Genomic DNA, 23,364 nt, shown 5'->3' on the forward strand with positions numbered 1-23,364 from the left:
GCCTCCGCCCAGGTCTCGAGCCGGAGTCCTTCAGCCCCTGTCCACCTCGCACCCCACTTCTAGCCGAACCTCTGCCGGCCACACTTGGTGTCGTTTTCGTCCCCGGGGCTGACACGCGTTCTCGCCTCTTTTTTAGGTCCTGCGCGCGGTCTTCCGTGTGGAATGCGCCCTTTCAGCTTGTAGCGTCCTACTTAGTCCTCTGGGACCGTTCCCGATCCGCTCTCCTCACCGGATCAGGCGTCGCGCCACAGGACTGATCTCTCTTATTCCACCGTCAATTTACTAGTATCTATCTTCTTGGGCGTTTTTTCAAGGCAGAGACCGAGTCCCAAGCACAACAGAACGGAACCAAGGCCACCACTGCCCGTCAGCACGTGCGGAGTTATTTGTAGAGTGGACCAGCACGCCGCGCAGAGTCCCTTGGGAAATGTAGTTTCCATATGAAAGGCTCTAGACCGGGAGGAGGGAAGGAGGCGGCGTTTCAGGGCAGGGCGGAGTCTGTTCCCGGGCGCAGTACTTTTCTCTGCCGCACGCTGACAAGGGCGCTCGCAGCGGGTTTGCCAAATGGGAAGCGGCCCGGAAAGCCGAACGCCGCAGCCGTGGAATTTGTGGGAATTCGGCTCCGCAGAGCACTGGGCAATGCGCAAGCGCAGTTCAGACCCGGCTGCAGCCTTCAGTTCTTTGTGTTCTGCTGGCGATGTGGCGGTTGCGATCTCTCACTGCCGGCAGGGGCTTCTCGAAGGGAAACGTCTTGGTGACCAGGCACTGTGTCGAGAGCCTCATCGGGAGGGCGAGAGCGGCCGTGGGCGGTGGCGCCCGGGGAGAAGGGCGGAGGGGAAAGCCCAGTAAGTCTGAGGCATGCTTCTATCTGGAGGACGCTGCTCGGTCGCTCCAAACTTTCCGGGATCTAAAGCTGAGGTTGGATTCCCAGAGAAAACGGACGACCAGGAGTGGGCTGTCGGGGTTCGGACAGAGCGTGCAAATGCCCGCGGACGAGGAGGGGCAGAGCTTCGGCGTGCACCGGGGAGCCGGTTACGCCCGGGGGTAGAGGGTGCTCTGGATAAGGCTGTGAACGTAAGTGGAGCCCTCCGGGGCCGACCGCCCGCCGGACGTGGTGTGAGGAAGACTCCCCGCCCCTCTTCGCCCCGCCTCTCCCATACAAGTACACTGCTGCACACCTTCCCCTCCCGGGTCACCCAGACTGGGCCCCAGAGGAGGCCAGGCCTGAGGCCAGAGAAGGGCTTGGCTTGAGAGCCTGACCGTGAAGATCCGGTCTTTCTGAGCAGAAAACGGGCCACCCTTCTTCTACACCTCCCCTCCTCCCAGAATTAGGCAGCGGTCAGTGGAGAGACCTCTCAGCTTGACTTAAGGGCGTGGGCAGAGAGCGTGATAGTTGGGGCTGGAGAGGGCCGTCTGTAAGGAGGAGTCAGTGTATGTATGACAAGGGAGGGGAGAGGCGGGGGGTTTGACTCAGAAGCTACGGGAAATGGGGGCAGGGAGCCTAATGGTGAATGATTCCCTTTGCCGCAGGGGCCAGCAGACATGCTCTCAGAAGGACAGAGCATCGGGAGTGGGTAGGGACTACGAATTCACGGCTGGGGTATTGCATGTTCCCCAGGATGCGAATGCTCTCAGCCTCACTCTGGACTGCCGTGTGCTAGCTTCTGATCCAGTCCTCTCCCCACGACAGGTGTGTGCAAGTTTCTGCCCGAGGATTCCGACTCTGCTTGTTCCTAAGAGGGCTCTTTAGAGAAGAAATGGCTGTCAGGCACCTGCCAACCACAGTCCAGGTGAGTGGGGGTTGCTGGGGCGTGCTTTTCCACACACTCAATTGCCTTAAAAGATTTGAACATAGAGGTTTGGAGAGCGTGGCATGTTGCTTTTCCATGACCAGGAGTTTTTCTCCCAATACAGTCTCATGAAGAGGCCTGACTGAGTCACTACTTTCTCCACTTTCCCCCATGTCAGGCTCATCTTAGTGAGTGTCATCCAGGCTAAGAAAGTTGTTAAAGGTCACATAAGTGACAACTGGAACTGGAACCCAGGTTGATCCAAAATAGAAACCTTCACTCTTTCCACTAGCAAGTCAGATTAGAGGTGTAAAGTGGTAAAAGGCAGTGCCTAAGACAGGAGGCAAGAGGAGAGATCAGAACACTTTCTTGGGGAGGTGCGATTTACTGGACACGTTTTTTTCTTTTTAAATAATGACATGTGGCTTTTTACTTCAGAGGGCTGTTGCATACCAGGAAAGGATTCAAAACATGTGGTACATATATACAATGGAATATTACTCAGCCACGAAAAATAACGAAATCTTATCATTTAGACCAACATGTATGAACCTAGAAGGTATTATGCTTAGTAAAATAAGTCAGTCACAGAAAGACAAATACCATATAATTTTACTTATATGTGGGATCTAAAGAACAAAATAAGTGAACAAACAAAATAGAAACAGAATTATAGAAACAATGAACCAACTGATGGTTGCCAGATGGGAAGGGGTTTGGGGGGACAGGTGAAAAAGGCAAAGGGATTAAGAAGTACAAATTGGCGGTTGACAGAATAGTCATGGGCATGTAAAATGTATGGCACAGGGAATATAGTCAATAACATTGTAATAACTGTGTATGGTGCCAAATGGGGACTAGACTGATCAGGGGGATCACTTGGTAAGTCATATAAATGTCTAATCACTATATAATATTTTATGTCAACTATAATTACAAAAACATTTTTACTTTTTAAAAAGATTATGTTTTGATTTCAATAATTTACTAAAAGCTTTGAGCAGAGCCAGCCTCTGTAGAATAAGGGAATGGGCTGCACCCTGAAGGGACAGCATTCATTCGAATGTATAAATTCTGATGAGCTAGGTAAAGTTGTTCTAACTCCTTCACATTGAACCCTGTAGGGACTGTTTGATAGAAATAATTGAAAGGGATAAGCAGCTGGTTGAAGTTGCTGAGTACAACCCAGTCACAGCCCACCAGCTACTCAGCCTTCTGCTCCCAGTGTCTGACTTGTCCTTTGGCACCCATCTCAGGCACCACTTTTTCTCTGTGGCGGGTCTCCATGGTGCCAGTCCACTGTGATAACTGGGTTGGCCAAAAAGTTCGTTTGTTTTTTCCCATAAGATGGCTGTAGTAGCACTTAGTTGTTTTTAACTTCATTCGAAACAATTTTGTTGGATTGTATGGTAGCAGCTGTCATATCAGTGTGCATTTAGAAAAACTTATCAAAATTGGTGAACTTTTGTGCAGCCATTTTAACATTGAAGATGGAAGAAAGTATGCAACATTTTCAGCATACTATGCTTTATTATTTCAAGAAAGGTGAAAACGCAATTGAAACACAAAGATTTGTACTTTGCATGGAGAAGGTGCTGTGACTGAATGAACATGTTTAGTGCTGGAGATTTCTTTTTTTTAAGTATATTTTATTGATTATACTATTACAGTTGTCCCATTCACTTCTCCTGTTTTCTACCTCCACTCTGCACCACCTTCCCTCCAGCATTCCCCCCTTTAGTTCATGTCCATGGGTCATACATATAAGTTCTTTGGATTTCCCATACCTCCCCCTGTCTAGTTTGTACCTACCAATTGTGCTTCTTATTCCCTGTACATTTTTCCCCCGTTCTCCTCCCTCCACCTCTGCACTGCTAACCCTCCATGTGGGATCTCCATTTCTGTGATTATGTTCCTGTTCTGGTTGTTTTCTTTGTTTTTGTTTTTAGGTTCAATTGTTGATAGTTGTGAGATTGCTGTCATTTTACTGTTCATGTTTTTGATGATCTTCTTTTTCTTTTAGATAAGTCTCTTTAACATTTCATATGATAAGGGCTTGGTGATGATGAACTCCTTTAACTTGTCCTTATCTGGGAAGCACTTTTTCTGACCTTCCATTCTAAATGATGGCTTTGCTGGATACAGTAATCTTGGATGTAGGTCCTTGCTTTTTATGACTTTGAATACTTCTTTCCAGCCTCTTCTTGCCTGCAAGGTATCTTTTGAGAAATCAGCTGACAGTCTTATGGGAACTCCTTTGTAGGTAACTGTCTCCTTTTCTTTTGCTGCTTTCTCTCCTTATCTTTCATCTTGACTAATGTAATTATGATGTGCCTTGGTGTGTGCTTCCTTGGGTCCAACTTTTTTGGGCTTCTTGGGCTTCCTGGAAGTCTATTTCCTTTACCAGATTGGGAAAGTTCTCTTTCATTATGTTTTCCAATAAGTTTTCCAGGTCTTGCTCTTCGTCTTCTCCTTCTGGTACCCCTATGATTCAGACGTTGGAATGTTTAAAGTTGTCCTGGAAGTTCCTAAGCCTCTCGTCATTGTTTTGAATTCTTGTTTTTTCATTCTGTTCTGGTTGAATGTTTCCTCCTTCTTCTCCAAATCATTGATTTCAGTCCCGATTTCCTTCCCTTCACTGTTGGTTCCCTGAACATTTTCCTTTATTTCACTTTTCATAGCCTTCATTTCTTCCTCTGTTTTGGGACCATACTCAACCATTTTTGCGAGCATCCTGCTTACCAGTGTTTTGAACTCTGCATCTGATAGGTTGGCTATCTCCTTGTGTCTTAGTTGTTTTTCTGGAGTTTTGATCTGTTCTTTCATTTGGGCCATATTTCTTTGTTGTGCAGCACCCATTACATTCTAAGGGTGGTGCCTTAGGTATTTGCCAGGGTGGGGCAACCCACTTTGCTGAGTTGTGACACTCAGTTGTGGGACCCAAAGTTGTGGGACACTGAGTTATGTATGTGTGGGAGGGGCTGAGAGGCAAAAATGCCACTGGCTTGGCTCTCACCCTGCTTTCAGTCACTTACCCTCTTCCCACAAGTGGATTGTGTTCTTTCAGGTGCTGATTCCCAGGTGGGTGGGCTTGTGTACTGATCTAGGATCCTGTGGGCCCCTCCAAACGACTCTGTGAGGCAGGGAGTTTCTCCCACCACCACAAACCTCACAGGTTTTTACTGCCAGAGGTTTTGAGGCTCTGTTTGCCTGCGTGGAACTCTGGGTTGCGTAATCTTTCTCCCCATTTGTTCTCCTGGTTTATCCCCACGTGAATGTGCAGCGTCCGGGTCTGCCATGGTGCTGGAGATTTCTTGCTGGATGCTGTTCTACAGTCAGGTAGAAGTTGATGGCGATCAAATCTAGACATTAATTGAGAACAATCAACATTCTAACACATGGGACATAGGCAACATACTCAAAATATCCAAATCAATAAAGTTATTGGTGAAGATGAAAAATACGTCTGTTATTTTACATAAAAGACAAAGTAGATTTTTTTTGCCCATCTAATATTTCTCTTCCTGACCTTCTCCTTAAATTCTATGTTGTTCGGTTGCCATTCAAGAGACCTAAACTGGGCACTAAAATGTGCCCTGTGAATGGGGAGCCCCAGCCAACGGGTGGCTTGCCTTGCAGGAACCGGTGACCCTCAGGGACGTGGTGGTGCTGTTCACCCAGGAGGAGTGGGCCCAGCTGAGCCCGGCACAGAGGCGCCTGTACCGGGATGTTATGCTGGAGAACTGCAGCCACCTGGCCTCGCTGGGTAAGTGTGGTGCCCCCCCAGGCTCATCTTTCTCCTGGACAGCTCTCTGGGGCCTTGGACTGGTAGCAGACAGCAGATGGAGCTGGGTGCAGGCCAACTGAAGATGTTACTTTTAAGTCTGTGACCTGGCACTCCTTGGTGTCCTGGACACAGGACTCTTGGAGCCTGTGCTGAGTACGATCGAATGCTCCCCCTTTGGGAGAGAGGAGGATGTGGGAACAGGCTGTGCCTCATGCCTGAGCCATCTTTTCATCCTTAACTGCTCTCTACCTTGGGCCTTCCTACCCAGTCCCCTTTTCCAGGAGGTTCCAAGAACTAGATCTCATCTTTGCATTGATTTTTTCTGTAGCATGAACATATGTGGTCCATTTTTTCCCCTCAAAAACAGGGCTTTTAGGACCCAAACCAGATCCATTTGCCCAGCTGGGAAAAGGGGAAGAATGGACAGCAGAGGTCGCAGCACCAGGCTTCTGCTTGGGTAAGGCCCTGCGTGTGGGGGGTGCCTAGGGGACTCGGGAAATGCGCCGGGCCAGTGGCCCGAGAAAGGAGCATCTGCTCTCTTCTGTTCGCCTCCTACCTTGCTGCCACGTTTGTCCCCACAGCCATGTGTCACTCCCTCCTTTTGGTGATTTGTGCCTCCCTAGACCCTCTCCTTCGGGATTGTTTTTCTCTTCATATCTGGCGTGGATGAATCGTCTTGTTTGGGAAAGACCTCACATGTAATCTGGGCAGCTGTCCCACCAGGTCCCATGGTCCCGTTCAGCGTGTGACAGTGTGGTCTCAGCCCCTGCTTCTCTAGGGAGGAGGGGCCACGCTGGGGCGTGCATAGCAGGCTGGCTTCTTCAAGGCTAAGGGCCAGTCATCGTGTGCCCTCTGAGGCCGCTCCTGTTCTAGCTGAAACCCGCGCATTCCTTCGGCTGCCTCCTTCTTTGATCATTCGCACATGCGTACATTCAGCCAGCATGTAATTATTCTCCACCTTCTGCAGCTCCGCATGCGACTGAGAGCACCATGAGAACACTGCCGGGTCATGCCCAGCATGACGTATGGCACCTGGTGGGTGGCACGGACTTGTTGCCGGCGACCTAGAGCGCCTGACCATTCAGTGGCTGTCACGTGCCTCGAGGGGCCCATCGGATCTAGGAACTTGGGAGCAGGGGTGGGGTGTGCCTCTTCTGCCCTGCAACATTCTCTGGAGCTTAGTGCCTTCCCCAGGACATTCCAACATTTAACTTTTTGGCTTCTCCATTTCCCATACTATTCTTAACCTCCCCCTGTCTTATTTTGTATCTACCATTTATGTTTCTTATTCCCTGTACATTTTTCCCCTGTTCTCCTCCCTCCACCTCTGCACTGCTAACCCTCCATGTGGGATCTCCATTTCTGTGATTATGTTCCTGTTCTGGTTGTTTGCTTAGTTTGTTTTTGTGTTTTTAGGTTTGGTTGTTGATAGTTGTGAGTTTGTTGTCATTTTACCGTTCATATTTTTTATTTTCTTCTTTTTCTTCTAGATAAATCCCTTTAACATTTCATATGATAAGGGCTTGGTGATGAACTCCTTTAACTTGTCCTTATCTGGGAAGCACTTTTTCTGACCTTCCATTCTAAATGATGGCTTTGCTGGATACAGTAATCTTGGATGTAGGTCCTTGCTTTTTATGACTTTGAATACTTCTTTCCAGCCTCTTCTTGCCTGCAAGGTATCTTTTGAGAAATCAGCTGACAGTCTTATGGGAACTCCTTTGTAGGTAACTGTCTCCTTTTCTTTTGCTGCTTTCTCTCCTTATCTTTCATCTTGACTAATGTAATTATGATGTGCCTTGGTGTGTGCTTCCTTGGGTCCAACTTTTTTGGGCTTCTTGGGCTTCCTGGAAGTCTATTTCCTTTACCAGATTGGGAAAGTTCTCTTTCATTATGTTTTCCAATAAGTTTTCCAGGTCTTGCTCTTCGTCTTCTCCTTCTGGTACCCCTATGATTCAGACGTTGGAATGTTTAAAGTTGTCCTGGAAGTTCCTAAGCCTCTCGTCATTGTTTTGAATTCTTGTTTTTTCATTCTGTTCTGGTTGAATGTTTCTTTCCTCCTTCTTCTCCAAATCATTGATTTCAGTCCCGATTTCCTTCCCTTCACTGTTGGTTCCCTGAACATTTTCCTTTATTTCACTTTTCATAGCCTTCATTTCTTCCTCTGTTTTGGGACCATACTCAACCATTTTTGCGAGCATCCTGCTTACCAGTGTTTTGAACTCTGCATCTGATAGGTTGGCTATCTCCTTGTGTCTTAGTTGTTTTTCTGGAGTTTTGATCTGTTCTTTCATCTGGGCCATATTTTTAAATCTCGGCCAGCCCATTAAGTAGTCAGGGCAGAGCCTTAGGTATTTGCCAGGGCAGGGCAACACACTTTGCTGTGTTGTCTCACTGTATGTGAGAGTGGGGTCTGAGAGGCAACAGTGCCACTGGCTCAGCTCTCACCTCACTTTCAGTCACTTCCTTCCCTTCCCAGAAGCAAGTTGGGCCCTTCTGGTGCTGATTCCCAGGTAAGTGGGTTCATGCATGTTCTAGGACCCTGTGGTTCTCTCCAACGCACTCTCCTGTGAGGCTGAGAGTTGCTCCTACTGCCACAACCCCCAGAGGTTTTTTCAATCAGAGGATTGAGGCTTTATTTCCCTGCACTGGAACCCTGGGTTTGTGGTCTGGGTTTATCTGCACACAAATATGGGACCACCCACGCTGTCAGCTGCCACCTTGCCCACCCCAGTCCTCCAGCTGCCGCTTTGCCTCTCATCTTCTCTGCCCTGCCTGCCTATCTCTGACCCTCCTACTGGTCTGTATGAACATTTCTTCTTGAACTCCTTGGTTGTTGGACTTCCATACAGTTTGATTTCCTGGCAGTTTTTGTTGTTTTTTGTTTTTAAATTTGTTGTTGTCCCTCTTTTGGTTGTGTGAGGAGACACAGTGTATCTATGTACACCTCCATCTTGGCCGGAAGTCTCAGCTGTAATCTTTTTGAGCTATAGAATGTATTCTATAATTTACAATTATGCATGGTATGCATCTATAATTTCAACATTTTTATATTATGTCCTCCTTTTCATTTCCAATTTTACCTACAATTTTTTTTCTCTTAAATTTTTTGGGAATTTTTTTAGAGAACCAGGTCTTTTTTTTTCATCCTCACCTGAGGACATGCTTATTGATATTAGGGAGAGAGTGGAATAGAGGGAGAGAGAAAGGAAGAGAAATATCGATGTAAGAGAGAAACATCGATCAGTTGCCTCGTAGGCTTTCATACTGGATACTGAGCCCACAACTCAGGCCTGTGCCCTGACTGGGAATTGAACCGGTGGCCTTTTCATTTACAGGATGACCATGCACCAACCGAGTTACACCGGCCAGAGCCAGCTCTTATTTATTTCTCTGACAAGTAATTTTATTTGTACACTTAGCATTGTCATATGCTTTTCTTACCTTAAAATATATTTTGAATACTGTATATCCTAGATACAAAAGAGGATAGGTAATAGTTTTGAACAGTTTGAAGAATAAAGAAGTAACACCCATACCCTACTGTGTAGCTTAAGCTGTGGTTGTAGCTTAAGAAACAGGACATGAAGGCACATATGCAGCCTGGTGTACACCCCTTCTTCCCACCTTCCTCCTGTCATTTCAGAGAGCCACAGCTCAACATCTGCCCAGCAACTCTGCTGCTCTTCACAGCTTTGCCATGTTTATCCATAGCTCTGAGCAACTTGCTACTATAAAGCCTGATATGTGTGTGCTGTACTATAGATACCTTCCCATAACTTCCAGTTTTAAGTCCTTGTTGAGATGTGTAGCTCTATGTCTTTTTTTAACTGCACTTTGATATTCCTTTCATGACTATCCCTTAATTTCATAGACCTGGAGGTTGTTTCCAAACTTTTTGCTGTTTTGAATAGTGCTGACCTGAATATTGTACATTCCTCCTTTTGTACACATGGGCCTTGTTTGGGGCTTTCTTTAGTGTATAGATGTGGCAATACTGGGTTTAAGGGTCTATGCTTCTTCAACTTTCCTAGATTTTCCCAGATTGCTGATTACATTTGTTCCAAATTGTACTAATAGTTGATGTAAGTTCCTGTTACCTTATATTCTTGTCAAAATTTGGAACTTTCTGACTTAAAAATTCTCCTAGTCCCAATCTTGAGAAATGCTGTCTCTTTGTTGTATTAAGTACCATTTTCTTTTTTAAAAAAACGTTTTATTTATTTATTTTTTAGAGATAGGAGCAGGGAAGAGAAAGAGAGGGAGAGGAATCATCAATGTGTGGTTGCCTCTCGTGCACTCTCTACTGGGGGCCCGACCTGGCCCACAACCCAGGCATGTGCCCTGACCGGAAATTGAACCGGCAGCCCTTTGCTTCACAGTCTGGCACTCAATCCACTGAGCCACACGAGCCAGGGCCCGCATTTTATTTACTAGTGAAGTTGAACATCTTTTTTTGTATGTTGATTATTTGTGTCGTATAACTTACATATTTATGTTCTTTGACAAATTTTTAAATTATAGTTATCTTTTTCTTTTTCATTTCTAGGAGTTTTATGTACTCAGAAATCTAATACTTTATCAGTTAATATGTATTTCAGTCTATAACTTATCTTTTTATTTACTAATAGAAATTCTTAATTAACGAACTAGACTAGATCAGTCTTTATCATTATGATCTTTCTTTTAGTGCTTTCTGTGTTCTGTTTAAATACTCTTTTCTGCCCTCAGATCGACGAGGGAAGGACTTGGTCTTATTTGCTTCTGTGTCCCCAGCACCCCAGCTCCTAAATGTATTTGTTGAGTGAAAGTATGATTTCTAATAATATTTAGTTTTGTATTTTTTTTCTGTATAAGTCTTATGAGAGTTTCGCTTTCTTTGTAGGCTTTTTTAATGAATAAAGGTTTGACTTAGCCAATCTATTTAGCTGTTCTATTTTATCTTGACCCATTTCATTAATTTTTGCTTTTTATTATTTCTTTCCTTTGACTTTTTTAGAGTTTATTCTATTCTCTTCTATTTTTAGAATTAAATTTTATCAAAGCAATACATGCATTTAGTTTAATGAAACTACAGTGTTTACTATGGAAAACAGGGGCTGCGGTCACTCCCTTCCTCTTTCACCCCTCTTCAAAAGTAAGTGCTTTCTCTTCTTGTAGCTGATTATTTGGTCTTTTCGCTTCCGTGTCTCCAAGTCACATGTTTGTATTTCTATCTCTTGACTTTTCATTTTTAGACCTTATTTTTTGAGTCCCTCCTATAAAGAGTAAGGGTGAAACTCACCACTCCAACTAGCCATCTCACTGCCTTCTCATTCCCAGCAGAGTTGCAGAGTCATTTAGGTCACAGGAATAATCAGTGTTTACATCCTTAAGCAGTATTCACCATTGGTCCATGTAGTCAATTATGACAGCTTTTGCTTTCCTAGGCAATCTGTTCCTGGTATTCATTGGTTCAGAGTTTTGTTTAATTTCAGTTAATCTCAGCCCTCTTCCAGTGGTCTACATCTCTTTGCAAGACTTTCAGATTCATCAGGCAATGTCAAGGCCATGTCCATTTTCTGGACTGTCTGACCAGCTCCATCCTAGAGTGCCAGGCACCCAGCTCACACCACTGTGAAGACCCCCATCTCTGGCTGCATGTCTCCTATGGCTTTCTTGCTTGGTCTACTCCCTTCTTTCGGTGGCACACATCTTTCAGTAGCTTTCTAAGGAAGAATGCTTACAAGTTCATTTTTTGTAGCCTATCATGTCCGTAAATGTCTTTTTCTGCCTTGACACTTTTTGGGTAGTTTGATTAGATAGCATTCAGTACTGGATATCTTTTCCTTCAGAATTTTGAAGACGTCGCTCCACTGGTTTTTGGACTTCAGTTTATTGTTGCAAAATACAAGATCAGTCTTAGTCTTCATCAGCTGTGACCTGTTCTCCTCTCCAAAAACTGACAGGGGCTCCTCCTTTTACTCCAGTGTTCTGAAGTTTCCAAGGGATGCACCTGGCGTGGTTCTGTTTTGTACCCACTGGGCTTCTTGAAGCCTTTGGTGCAGCATTTGCTGAGTCCTTCCCATATAAAATGCTTGCCCTAGGGCCCCACCTGGTGTAGCATGGGCTGCAAACCAAGAGGTTGCTAGTTTGATTCCCAGTCAGGGCACATGCCTAGGTTGCAGGCTAGGTCCCCAGTGGGGGTCACATGAGAGGTAACCACACATTGATGTTTCTCTTACTTTCTTTCTCCCTCCCATCCCTTCTCTCTAAAAATAAATAAAATCTTTCAAAGAATACAATTTAAAAAATGTACTATTAAAACCAGTAGGGAAGAATAAGTTCAACTCCCTGTCATGGTGGATGAGCAGTTACACAAAATGCAAAGGGCAAGCATTTTTATTTTTAAAGATTTTATTTATTTATTTTTAGAGAGAGGGGAAGGGAGGGAGAAAGAGAAGAAGAGAAACATCGATATAAGAGAGAAACATCAATTGGTTGCCTTTTGCACATGCCCTAACCGGGGACCAAACCCACAACCCGGGCAATGTGCCCTGACCAGAAATCGAACTGGCTACCTTTCACTTTAAGGAATGTGCCCAACCAACTGAGCCACAATTGTCAGGGCAATAGTATATTTTTAAAAGCCTCTAAACATTCAATAAAATTTAAGTGAAGTTTTTATATATTAACTTAGACCTCAGTTCTTCCAGGGTCATGTTGACAGTTTATACATTTTTATTAAAGGGCAGCAACTTTGTATTTTAGCTTTCAGATCTTCTGTAAATTGTCTGTTTGTGCATGTAATGGTATGATTAAAGTTACTATTCATTCTTCACCACTGTCAGATTTCTAGGCATTTGGTTGGGAAATAGTTTGGCTTTGGACTTGATGTTATTGGAGAACTTAGAATTAAAAGGCAGTGCAAATATTTTTATTATCAAAGGAACATTTTAATCCACACTGTGTTGGACGCTTTATTCTTTTGTAAGCTAACCCATCTTTTCTTTCTTTTTTTTAAAAAAATATATTTATTGATTATGCTATTACAGTTGTCCCATTTCCCCCCCCCACTCCACTCCATCCTGCCCACCCCCTCCCTCCCACATTCCCCCCCTATAGTTCATGTCCATGGGTCATACTTATAAGTTCTTTGGCTTCTACATTTCCTACACTATTCTTACCCTCCCCCTGTCTATTTTCCACCTATGCTACTTATTCTCTGTACCTTTCCCCCCCTCTCCCCCTCCCACTCCCCTATTGACAACCTTCCATGTGATCTCCATCTCTATGGTTCTGTTCCTGTTGTAGTTGTTTACCTAGTTTGCTCTTGTTTTTGTTTTAGGTGTGGTCGTTAATAACTGTGAGTTTGCTGTCATTTTTACTGTTCCTATTCTTTATCTTCTTTTTCTTAGGTAAGTCCCTTTAACATTTCCTGTAATAAGGGCTTGGTGATGATGAACTTTTTTAACTTGACCTTATCTGAGAAGCACTTTATCTTCCCTTCCATTCTAAATGATAGCTTTGCTGGATACAGTAATCTTGGATGTAGGTCCTTGCGTTTAATCTTGGGTAATGTAATGATGATGTGCCTTGGTGTGTTCGTGCTTGGGTCCAGCTTCTTTGGGACTCTCTGAGCTTCCTGGATTTCCTGGAAGTCTATTTCCTTTGCCAGAGTAGGGAAGTTCTCCTTCATTATTTGTTCAAATAAGTTTTCAATTTTTTGTTCTTCCTCTTCTCCTTCTGGAACCCCTATAATTCGGATGTTGGAACGTTTCAAGATGTCCTGGAGGTTCCTAAGCCTCTCCTCATTTTTCTGAATTCTTGTTGCCTTATTCTTTTCTGGTGGGATGTTTCTTTCTTCCTTCTGGTCCACACTGTTGATTTGAGTCCCAGTTTCCTTCGCATCACTATTAGTTCCCTGTACATTTTCCTGTGTTTCTCTTAGCATAGGCTTCATTTTTTCATCTGGTTTTCGAACAGATTCAACCAATTCTGTGAGCATATTGATAACCAGTGCTTTGAACTGTGCATCCGATAGGTTGGCTATCTCTTCCTCGCTTACTTGTATTTTTTCTGGAGCTTTGAAGTGTTCTGTCATTTGGGCCTTTTTTTTTTTTTTTTGTCTTGGTGTGTCTGTTACTTTAAGGGGTGGAGCCTTAGGTGTTCACGGGCGGGTAACGCTGGTTGCTGCGCTGTGACTCTGTACGTGGGGGATGGTCCGGGAGGGAGAAATGGTGCCCGCCTCACTTTCCTCAGGATTTCAATCTTTCACTCCGCTACCCACAATCAAACTGGGCCCCTCTGGTGCTGGTTCCCGAGTGGGTGGGCTTGTGCACACTCCAGGCCCCTGTGGGTTTCTCCAACAACCTCTCCTGTGAGGCTGAGAGTCTCTCCTGCTGCCGCCCCAACCCCCACGGGCGTTTTCAATCAGAGGTCTGAGGCTTTATTTCCCCGCGCTGGAGCCCTGGGTTGCGTGGTCTGCTTTGCTCCCTGCTGTTCGTCCGGTTTATCTGTGTGTGAATGTGGGGCCGCAGGGTGCTACCTGCCGCTCTGCCTGCCCCTTTCTTCGCCACTTTTGAGTCAGGCCCTCTCGGTTTATCTGAGCGCGAATGTGGGGCCGCAGGGTCAGCCAGTGTTCGGACTGCATGCCCCGTTCGTCCCACACTCCGCCAGTGTCGGCAGGGCCATGCAAGTCCTCTCCACCCCGGTGCCCGTCTCCGCCCCTCCTACCAGTCTGGATGTATGTTTCTTTTTTGTCTACTTGGTGTCGGACTTCCTTGCCGTTCGATTTTCTGTCAGTTCTGGTTGTGCGAGGAGGCGCAGTGTGTCTACCTATGCTGCCACGTTGGTTCTCCCAGGCCGGATGAAATGTTTTAAAAATATCTATTAGGTGAATCTGATCTAACAGACATTTAAGGCCATTATTTCCTTAATAATTTTCTGTCTTGACGATTGATTGATCCATTGATGTGAGTGGTGTGTTAAAAATCCCCTACTAGTATTGTATTACTATAGACTTTTCCTTTTATGTTCATTAATAATTACTTTGTTTATTTTGGTGCTCCTTTGTTGGGTGCATAGGTATTTATGATTGTTATATCCTCTTTTTGGATTGACCCCTTTATAATTATGTGATATTCTTGTTTGCCCTTTTAAAAATTTTATATTTTGTCTCATAAGAGTATTGTTACTCTAGCTTTCATTTTATTTCTATTTGCATGGAATATCTTTTTCCATTCCTTCACTTTCAGCCTGTGTGTATCTTTCTATCTTATGTGAATCTGTTGTACACAGCATATAGACGGGTCTGTTTTTTTATTCATTCTGCTATGTCTTTTATTGGAGCAGTTAATTCATTTACATTTAAAAAAATTGTTGGTAAGTATATACTTATTGCTATTTTGTTAATTGTTTTTGGTCATCTTTATAATTCTTTGTTTCTGCCCGTTTCCTTGCTCTTTTCCTTTGTGGTTTGCTGGTTTTCTTTAGTGTTTTATATGGTTGTTTTCTCTTTATTCTTTGTATGTATTTTGTAGTTTTTTGGTTTGTAGCTACCATGAGGTTTATGTATATCATTCTATAACTATAGTAGTTTATTTTAAGCTGATAGGCATTTAAGTTCAAATATATTCTTAAGGACTGCATTTTTAACTCCCTTCTTCTCGCTTTATGTTATTGATGTTATGTTACATATTAGATCTTTTTAGTGTGGTATATCTCCTAATTACTGTATTTTTTGGACTATAAGACGCACCCCCCCAATTTGGGAGGAAAATGGGCGTACGTCTTATAGTCCGAATGTAGCTTACCTGGCTCACTACAGGATTTCTGCTTTAAAGGATGTTATTAAATATTTTACTACATTTTTTGCTTCAAAATTTTTTTTTCCAATCTTCCTCCTCTAAAACCTAGGTGTATCTTATGGTCTGAAAAATATGGTACTTACTGTCTTTTGAGTTTGATACTTTTTTCTTTTGACCTTCATAGTAGCTTTTTAAATATCTGACTCACTGTATTTATTAAATGTTTGGCCTTACCTGTGAAATTTGTTCCTTTATCATATTTTCTTATTTCTGATTATGGCCTTTCCTTTTCTCCTTAAAGAAGATCCTTTAATGGCTATGACAATTCTTTCGTTTTTGCTTGTCTGGGAAACTCCTTATGTTTCCTTCAATTCTGAATGATAATCCTGTCAGATATAGTATTCTAGGTTGTAGCTTTCTTTCTTTTAGCATTTTAAAGATGTCCTGCCACTTCCTTCTGGCCTGTAAAGTTGCTGCTGATAAATCAGCTGATAGCCTTATGAGGGTTCCTTTGTGTATAACTTGTTGCTTTACTCTTGCTGCCTTTAAGACTGTCTCTATATCTTTGACTTTTGTCATTTTAATTATAATATGTCTTGGTGTGGACCTCTTTGGGTTCATCTTGTTTGGTACTTTGTGCTTCCTGGATATCTGTTTTCTTCCTCAGGTTGGGAAAGTTTTCAGCTATTATTGCTTTAAATAAAGTTTCCATTCATTTTTCCTTCCTCTGGAATCCCTATGATGCAAATGTTTGAGTCTCACATGAAAGCCTCACACATTAACTGTGCCTGCCCTGCCCCTTGAAAGGTCCTGAACTCGTTTTTGACTCCACAGTACTATAAGACTATAGAAAATTCTGAATCTCTGCTTAGCTTTAGTCTCCTGCCCTGAGAAGCATAAGAATTCAGCAAATTCTGTGAGATAAAAAACACTAAATTTTGGAATCACCTCTCTATATTACCCTTTTCTCCCCAAAATTAGACTATCAAGTTGGCCTCAAGTGACATGGGATGCCTTTAGAAAGACTTCTTTTCACTTCAGAGTTCCTAGTCGTTTTCCACAGGTATAGGCTACTCTATCAGGTCCAGAAGTGAAAGTTAGTTCTTAAGTTTTTGAGATTTGGCAATATTAGTGTTTAATGTTGACCACTCTTTGTTTTGAGCTAAGATATATGTTCTGAGCTCACCAGAATTTTTAGCCTTAAAATACACCTATTTAACTTTCTCAGATAACTTTTAAAGAGTTTGTTTTTTTTTTAAATTGCTCTTTGCAGATTCGCTTGATTGAGTAGAGAAAAAAAGTAGTGAGGGAGGCTTGTCTTGATAGCACTTTCCCATAATCTGCATTATGTGTGTTTAGTAGCTAGTGCTTATTATTCCATTTCTTAGTATAGAGTCTTAAATTTAAATAGACTTAACATAAAAGGCATGTATTCACAAATACATATGCAAAACTAATATGCAATTTAGAACTCTACTTGTTAATATCAAGGCACCATGAAGGAAAACAAGTGAGACCGTTGTTAAGTGTGAAATTTGTTTTTGGAGAGAGGAATCATTTTGTCATATAATCCATGGGACTGTGACTTCTCTCCCAAGAGCAGGGTTCCCTTCTAGTTGACTAGTATTCCCCTTTCCCTAGATCCAGGACCTTGCCCTCTAAGATGTGGTAGGTACATCCTGGTTCTCTGAGCATTCACCTTATATAGATGTCACATTATTCATGTAAGTTTGAAGATGTTGCTTCCTCACCAATAGCAGGAGGTCCTTCACACAGTCTTAAGAGTAGCCTAACTTTTTATCATCCATTTGAATGCTCAAATGAGTGTATAAAGCATTAAAATACTGGTTTTGGTAGCTAGTCTAGAGCTGAATTTTTCCTGCTATGTTCATTCCTTCTAGTTTCAATAATTTCTTAAGGTCACATCTAGATTTTTATAAAGACTATATCATTTAAATAAATAAGGTACATTTTTTTCTTATCTGTGGGCATAATGTGGTCTGTATAGGTTTTTCTATGGCTTAGAAAGTCAGGTAGCTTCTCTGTAATCACAAATAAAATAACTGTTATACTCAGGATCACAACCCAGGCCTATGACTTCTGGACTCAGGGTCCCAAGATCTCTTGCTTATCACATTGTACATTAGATCAACCCCTTCCTACTTCGCCCTCTGTTCACCTCTCTTCCCCTTTCCTTTCTTCAAGAAATCTTCAAAAATGCTATCTTTTTATTAACATTTTAAACAGGTCCATCAACTTAATCCCAACTAGATGTTTTGCTAGGATAAAACAGACATTTTTATTTTTGACATCTTTTAGACTGGATGCCTCTCCCTGTGAGTAAGGAATCTACTCTCAATATTCCTGAAGAAGCGTTGAATCAGTGGATGGTGGAGGGGAGATTCACTAGCAGGAGTCGCTGGACGTGTGATGGCCCGTGGGAATGGCAGCACAGAGGCTGCGAGGTGAAGCTGCGGAAAGGGGTACTCACTCTCCAACAAACCTCACCTGTGGGCAGTGACCTGGAATGGGATAGATCTGGGAGGTGCCACACCATGAGCTCATCTTCTGTTCAAAGTCAGGGATTTCAGTCTAGCAAAAAAGCCTTTGAGTGTAGTGAGTGTGGAAAAGTCTTCACTACAAGTTCAGCCCTTAATAAACATCGGAAAATTCATACTGAAAAACTTAATTCTAATCCGAAAACTCTTATTAAAGAGAAACGGTATGAATGTAGAGAATGTGGGAAGGCCTTTCACCAGAGCACACACCTTATCCATCACCAAAGAATTCACACTGGTGAGAAACCGTATGAATGTAAGGAATGTGGCAAGGCGTTCTCAGTGAGCTCCTCACTCACTTATCACCAGAAAATTCACACCGGAGAGAAACCTTTCGAATGCAACTTATGTGGAAAAGCTTTTATCCGAAACATACACCTTGCCCACCATCATAGAATACATACTGGAGAGAAACCTTTTAAATGTAACATATGTGACAAAGCCTTTGTGTGTAGGGCGCATCTTACCAAACACCAGAATATTCACAGTGGAGAGAAACCCTATAAATGTAATGAATGTGGGAAAGCCTTCAATCAAAGTACAAGTTTTCTTCAGCATCAGAGAATTCACACTGGAGAGAAGCCCTTTGAATGTAATGAATGTGGAAAGGCCTTCAGAGTGAACTCTTCCCTGACTGAGCACCAGAGAATTCATACCGGAGAGAAACCTTATAAGTGTAATGAGTGTGGGAAAGCTTTCAGAGATAATTCATCCTTTGCTCGGCATCGGAAGATTCATACTGGAGAAAAACCTTACAGATGTGGTTTGTGTGAGAAAGCCTTTAGGGACCAGTCTGCCCTAGCCCAGCATCAGAGGATTCATACTGGAGAAAAACCGTATACGTGTAATATATGTGAGAAGGCCTTCAGTGACCATTCGGCCCTTACTCAACATAAGAGAATTCACACTAGGGAAAAACCTTACAAGTGTAAACTCTGCGAGAAAGCCTTCATCCGAAGCACACACCTCACCCAACATCAGAGGACGCACACAGGGGAGAAACCATACAAATGTAGTAAGTGTGGGAAAGCTTTCAGCCAGACTGCAAACCTCATTCAGCATCAGAAACATCACATTGGAGAAAAGTGATTACAGTTTAAAGAAAAGAGCTTTGAGACTGAGTGTTTGAATAATTGAAGGTAAGAGAATCCATTCCAGAGAATAACCATGAAAGCTCATGTCAAGATAGTCATTTTATTACTGAGAAGCTTCACAGAATTGTGGGTTTTGAGAATTTAAGAATGTCAGACGCTCCTCATGGTTCAGAACTCCCTCACCTGAATAGCAGTACTGTGTAATTAGTCTGAATCACCAAGTATAAGAACCAACAAGGAGCTTCAACTTAGAAATTTGTCTATCAAATTTCCATTAATTTTACATTAATATTAAACCTCATCCTGGTCCTTGCCCTGCCTTTGTCCAGTTTCCTGAAGGTATTAACTGTGTTCACAGGAAAAGCAGAGAGTTTTGTATTTGTGCTTTTGCATTGGAAAACGGCCACTTGCTCTCCTCCATCTGGGTATTCCACTACCTAAAGACTATCTGGTTATGACAGTGACGAGCAACATGTTGAGACTTGTGATTCTACAAGTCAAGAAGTGGTCACCAGCACCATGACAGTCTCTGGCAGGAGCGGTGTCTGTGTCCAGAAGTTTGAGTGGCACTCTAGTCCTGCAGGTACAGATCATCATCACCTTAATCTTTCAGCGTGGTCATAGAAATCACAGGGATAAAATAACATCTGTGGTGTCTTCATACACACAGTTTCTGGTGGCATGTCCCTTCTCCCTGCCCCTACAAAGAATGGGGAGCCCACACCAGTGCAGGCTGGAGCGCTCTGCGTCATAAAGGTGGGAGAGCAAGGAGACCTGGTCTGGGCAGAAGGTAACAGGTTCCTGGTTTACGGAGGTGCACTCCATCAAACTGGGCAGCCTGCTGACCCCTATGAATGCTGCACCTCAGCTCCCAGGGCAGAGAGGGTCTTCCATGTCCTGGTGGACTCAGTGGACTCCAGGTTAAACAGAGTTGAAGCTTGCTGCTGTCTAAAAGCCCAAGCTCTTTGAATTCAGCTTCCATTTAATAAAGTGCACTTGTAGGCACCTCCTGTTAGGTCAACAGCGACTCATACATTCTTCCTATGAAGCTTCACATGAAGCAGCATTTCAGGTTACTTGAGACTATCCATGCCCTGGGCTTGTGTTTCTCTAGCTTCACATGGCTGGCAACCTCAGATTCCACAGTTGTGCCCCACTACTGCAGATAACCTGCCTTCAATACCATCCACACAGCCTGTCGGGTCCCCGCTTTCACCTCGAATCTTCAAGAAACACTTTACTAACCTGAGTTTGTTCTTTACGATGTTTATTTTTAGTGAGAGCTACTGCCACTCAGTATGTGCCTGCACTGGGCTGTGGCCAAGACCTGCCGCCACTTTAAGGGCCTCATTTGCTCTAGTGACAGCTCTTCTTCCACCAGTGCAGTTGGGAGGCTCTCCACTTGACATTGCAGTCTATTTCCCTGAATCTGTCTCTTGTCAGGCTTGGGTCTTGATGAAATTAGACCTCTCACCCCTCTCTGGGGAGGCACAAAGTAAACAAATAGGCTATTAGATGTATCTGGGCCAACTGGATATACTTATGGCAATACTGTTAGACTAGCCCTTCAGCTGTGGCTTTATTATATTCTGCCATATGATTGACACCTAATTGTGACCTCAACTCAGGGGGTCAGCATTTGCCCTGGTGCTGCTCTGTCCTTTGCTAATCTGAAGTAGTGTGGCTCTGCCTGGGCAGTCTGATCTGCTGAGCATCACTTTTGATGCTCTAGGGGTCTGCTGATCCCTAGAAGTGCATTCCTGAGAACCCTGGGGTAGAGGTCCTCAGCCACTTTTGCTCTGCCAGTTGATCCCAGGGTATCAGACAAGATTTCGGTAATGATAGAGAGGCACATTTTTCTACCCCACTATCAGCCAGGTTGTGCCCAAGGCATTAGAGACTACTATAAGAATAGCTCATTCTGTACCTCACTTTTCTAGCCTTGCAGATTGGCCACATGGACACTGACTGACAGAAATGAGGACCCCTGGGACCCATCCTTCAGGGTTACAGGGTCTGAGCTGGTATGTTCCATCCCCAGCACATCCAGCCCACCTCCCACTACCGCCTGTCCCACCTATGTGAGACTTCCCAGCACACCGAGTACATGCACGTGGCAGAGGCGGCACTGGGCTTACGTGTGAGCCAGGCTCCCCACCCCCTCACATGGACTACAGCTATGCGCCAGAGAAATGGACTTTGGCCCAACTCTCCCAGTTGTGCACTTGGCAGTTGCCCAGTGGGGAAACCCATTGGAAGTGCCAATTGCTCTGCCTGGGGAGGGTTTAAGTAGAGGAATAACCTCTAGACTTGGTTACATTCTTCAGTGTCTATGACCCCCCATGAACAGCCACTGAAACTGCCTGCTCTCAGTGAGGAAAAAAAAGTTGCTCCAAATTTCCCTTCGTAAATTCCTCTAATCCTTCTCTGTTACCAGGAAGGGGTATCAGGTTTCAACTCACGTGCAGCTGATTGATTTTGCACCTGGTTCTCCCTGCCCATCTGAGTTTGCCTAGCCTTGACAGTGGCATCTAAGATACTGCCTTCTTGCATGCTCAGCAACTGCTTTTCAAATGGCACCTTGGGCCCTGCCTGGTATGGCTCAATGGATGGAGTGCCTGCCTGCCAACCCAAAGATTGCTGGTTAAAATGGCACCTTGACTTTGCAGCAGGCTCTGTCTCAAAGGTTACTTAGAATAAAATAGCCCTAAACTGCATGCATGCCTTAGGTTGAGAAAACAGTTCCCTTAAATGTCAGTTTAACCTAAGAATGGGCAGCCTCCAGCTGTCTGAGTCCTCTCCCTCCTCTTCCCCTTTGCACTTGTGCTGCCTCCTGTACACTTCTGGATTAGCCAGCTAGAGAGTGGAAACAAAACTCTCCCACCTGCCATAGGAGGGTTCCCAGTTTCCTGGCTGGCCTCAACTCCTGCTAAATATATTTTTGGTAATATTTTTACTTTAAATTTTTATATCAGTTTGTGAAGGGAAAATAAATACAAAGCTTGATTTTCTCCATCACTCAAGGACTTCTCAGTTGTGCAAATGGTCATTCCCTGCAAGTGCCAGGATTTGGTCATGAGACTCACCTTCCCTGTTCTGTGTTACCTTGTACGCTACACATCACTATCTTAAAAACTGTTGCCATAAAAGTATTTCAGTGTGTCTTTCTGAAAATAAATTAGAAAATATCCAACATTTAAACTACACATTGCATTTGTGCTGCCTGTTTCTCTAATCAGATAGAAGTAAGACATGCTAGATTTGTGCTTCTGGTCCTACCTCCACATATAGCTGTCCAAACTTCCCTGGCTCCAGACACCATAGTGTTCCAGCTGCATCCTTACTGCTGGGGAGAACAGTTAACATCTGAGGGCATACCTTGTGTTAGTTACTGTAAGCACCCAGTGTATATTAGCTCAATCACAATTATAAGCAGCTATTTCTACCACTCCCTCTTAAAGGTTGATGAAAGGGTTTGTTGACCCCAAGAACAAATACACCTGTTGAGAAGGAGCCTAGTAGCTAACTGGGCTCAAATTTATGAACAGCCTGGAGCTGTTGCTAAACGGGCAGCTTAAACAAGCCACACTTGAGGGAGAAGTCAGCACTAAACTGCTTGCCTCCCACACTAAGCTGCTTGCCTGCACTGTGCCTGTCTGAGCTAGCCCTAATAAAGGAGTTCTGTAATCCTATTTCAGTCAGTAGGATTGAGACTTTCCCTGTCCAATCAGAGCTGGGCAGCTATAGCCTCATTACCACTTAGAGCTGCTGTTCTGGCCAATTAGGACAGTGCTTTTTGGACCAATCAAAATGTAGGGTTTGGAGCCCTCATTTGCATGAGAATAGACCGATCAGGGGAGGGGCCTTCTCTATACAAGTTAGCTTTCCTTCGGGGTGGTTGGGCAAGTGCTACTTCCACAGAGTGTGTGGTGGGCAAGTGCTACGGATTTCTGAAATTACAGGGAGACTGACTCCTCAGGGGAGACTGGCTTCTCAGAGTCCAGTTACGCAGCTATTGCAATAATTCACTTTAGTAAGGGAGGTGTTAGTGGTTGTTCCTTGGCAAGTAATGATCCCATAGTGCTCCTTGTCTTTTAGGTTTTCTTTAATTCAAACTTTGTTACTCTTTTTAGTGGTTTTTATTCCTACCATCATAGCATGCTAGATATGTTCACATCATAAGTCATATCTTGAGCTCTTACTATCATCCAGGTACAGTGAACATTGCCTACTTATGCCATGGAATCTAAACAAAACTGCCAGGGCACAGGCAATGACCTATTGCTAGACATGGTTTTCATACTCACTTTATAGATGAGGAATCTGTGACTTACCCAAGGTCACAGT

The 23,364-nt window shown here is 43.8% G+C and overlaps 1 protein-coding gene across 1 annotated transcript; it reads left to right on the plus strand.

The window, feature by feature from the left end:
* Positions 1-478: 478 nt before the first annotated feature.
* Positions 479-23,364, plus strand: ZNF454 (zinc finger protein 454). The gene is made up of 5 exons (XM_024560654.3): positions 479-845; positions 1,691-1,790; positions 5,430-5,556; positions 5,945-6,034; positions 17,685-23,364. Exons 1-5 carry the CDS (start codon positions 565-567, stop codon positions 19,010-19,012), a joined length of 1,926 nt encoding a protein of 641 aa, XP_024416422.3. The 5' UTR covers positions 479-564; the 3' UTR covers positions 19,013-23,364.

This window comes from Desmodus rotundus, chromosome 9 (assembly GCF_022682495.2).
Source record: "Desmodus rotundus isolate HL8 chromosome 9, HLdesRot8A.1, whole genome shotgun sequence".
NCBI lineage: Eukaryota > Metazoa > Chordata > Mammalia > Chiroptera > Phyllostomidae > Desmodus > Desmodus rotundus.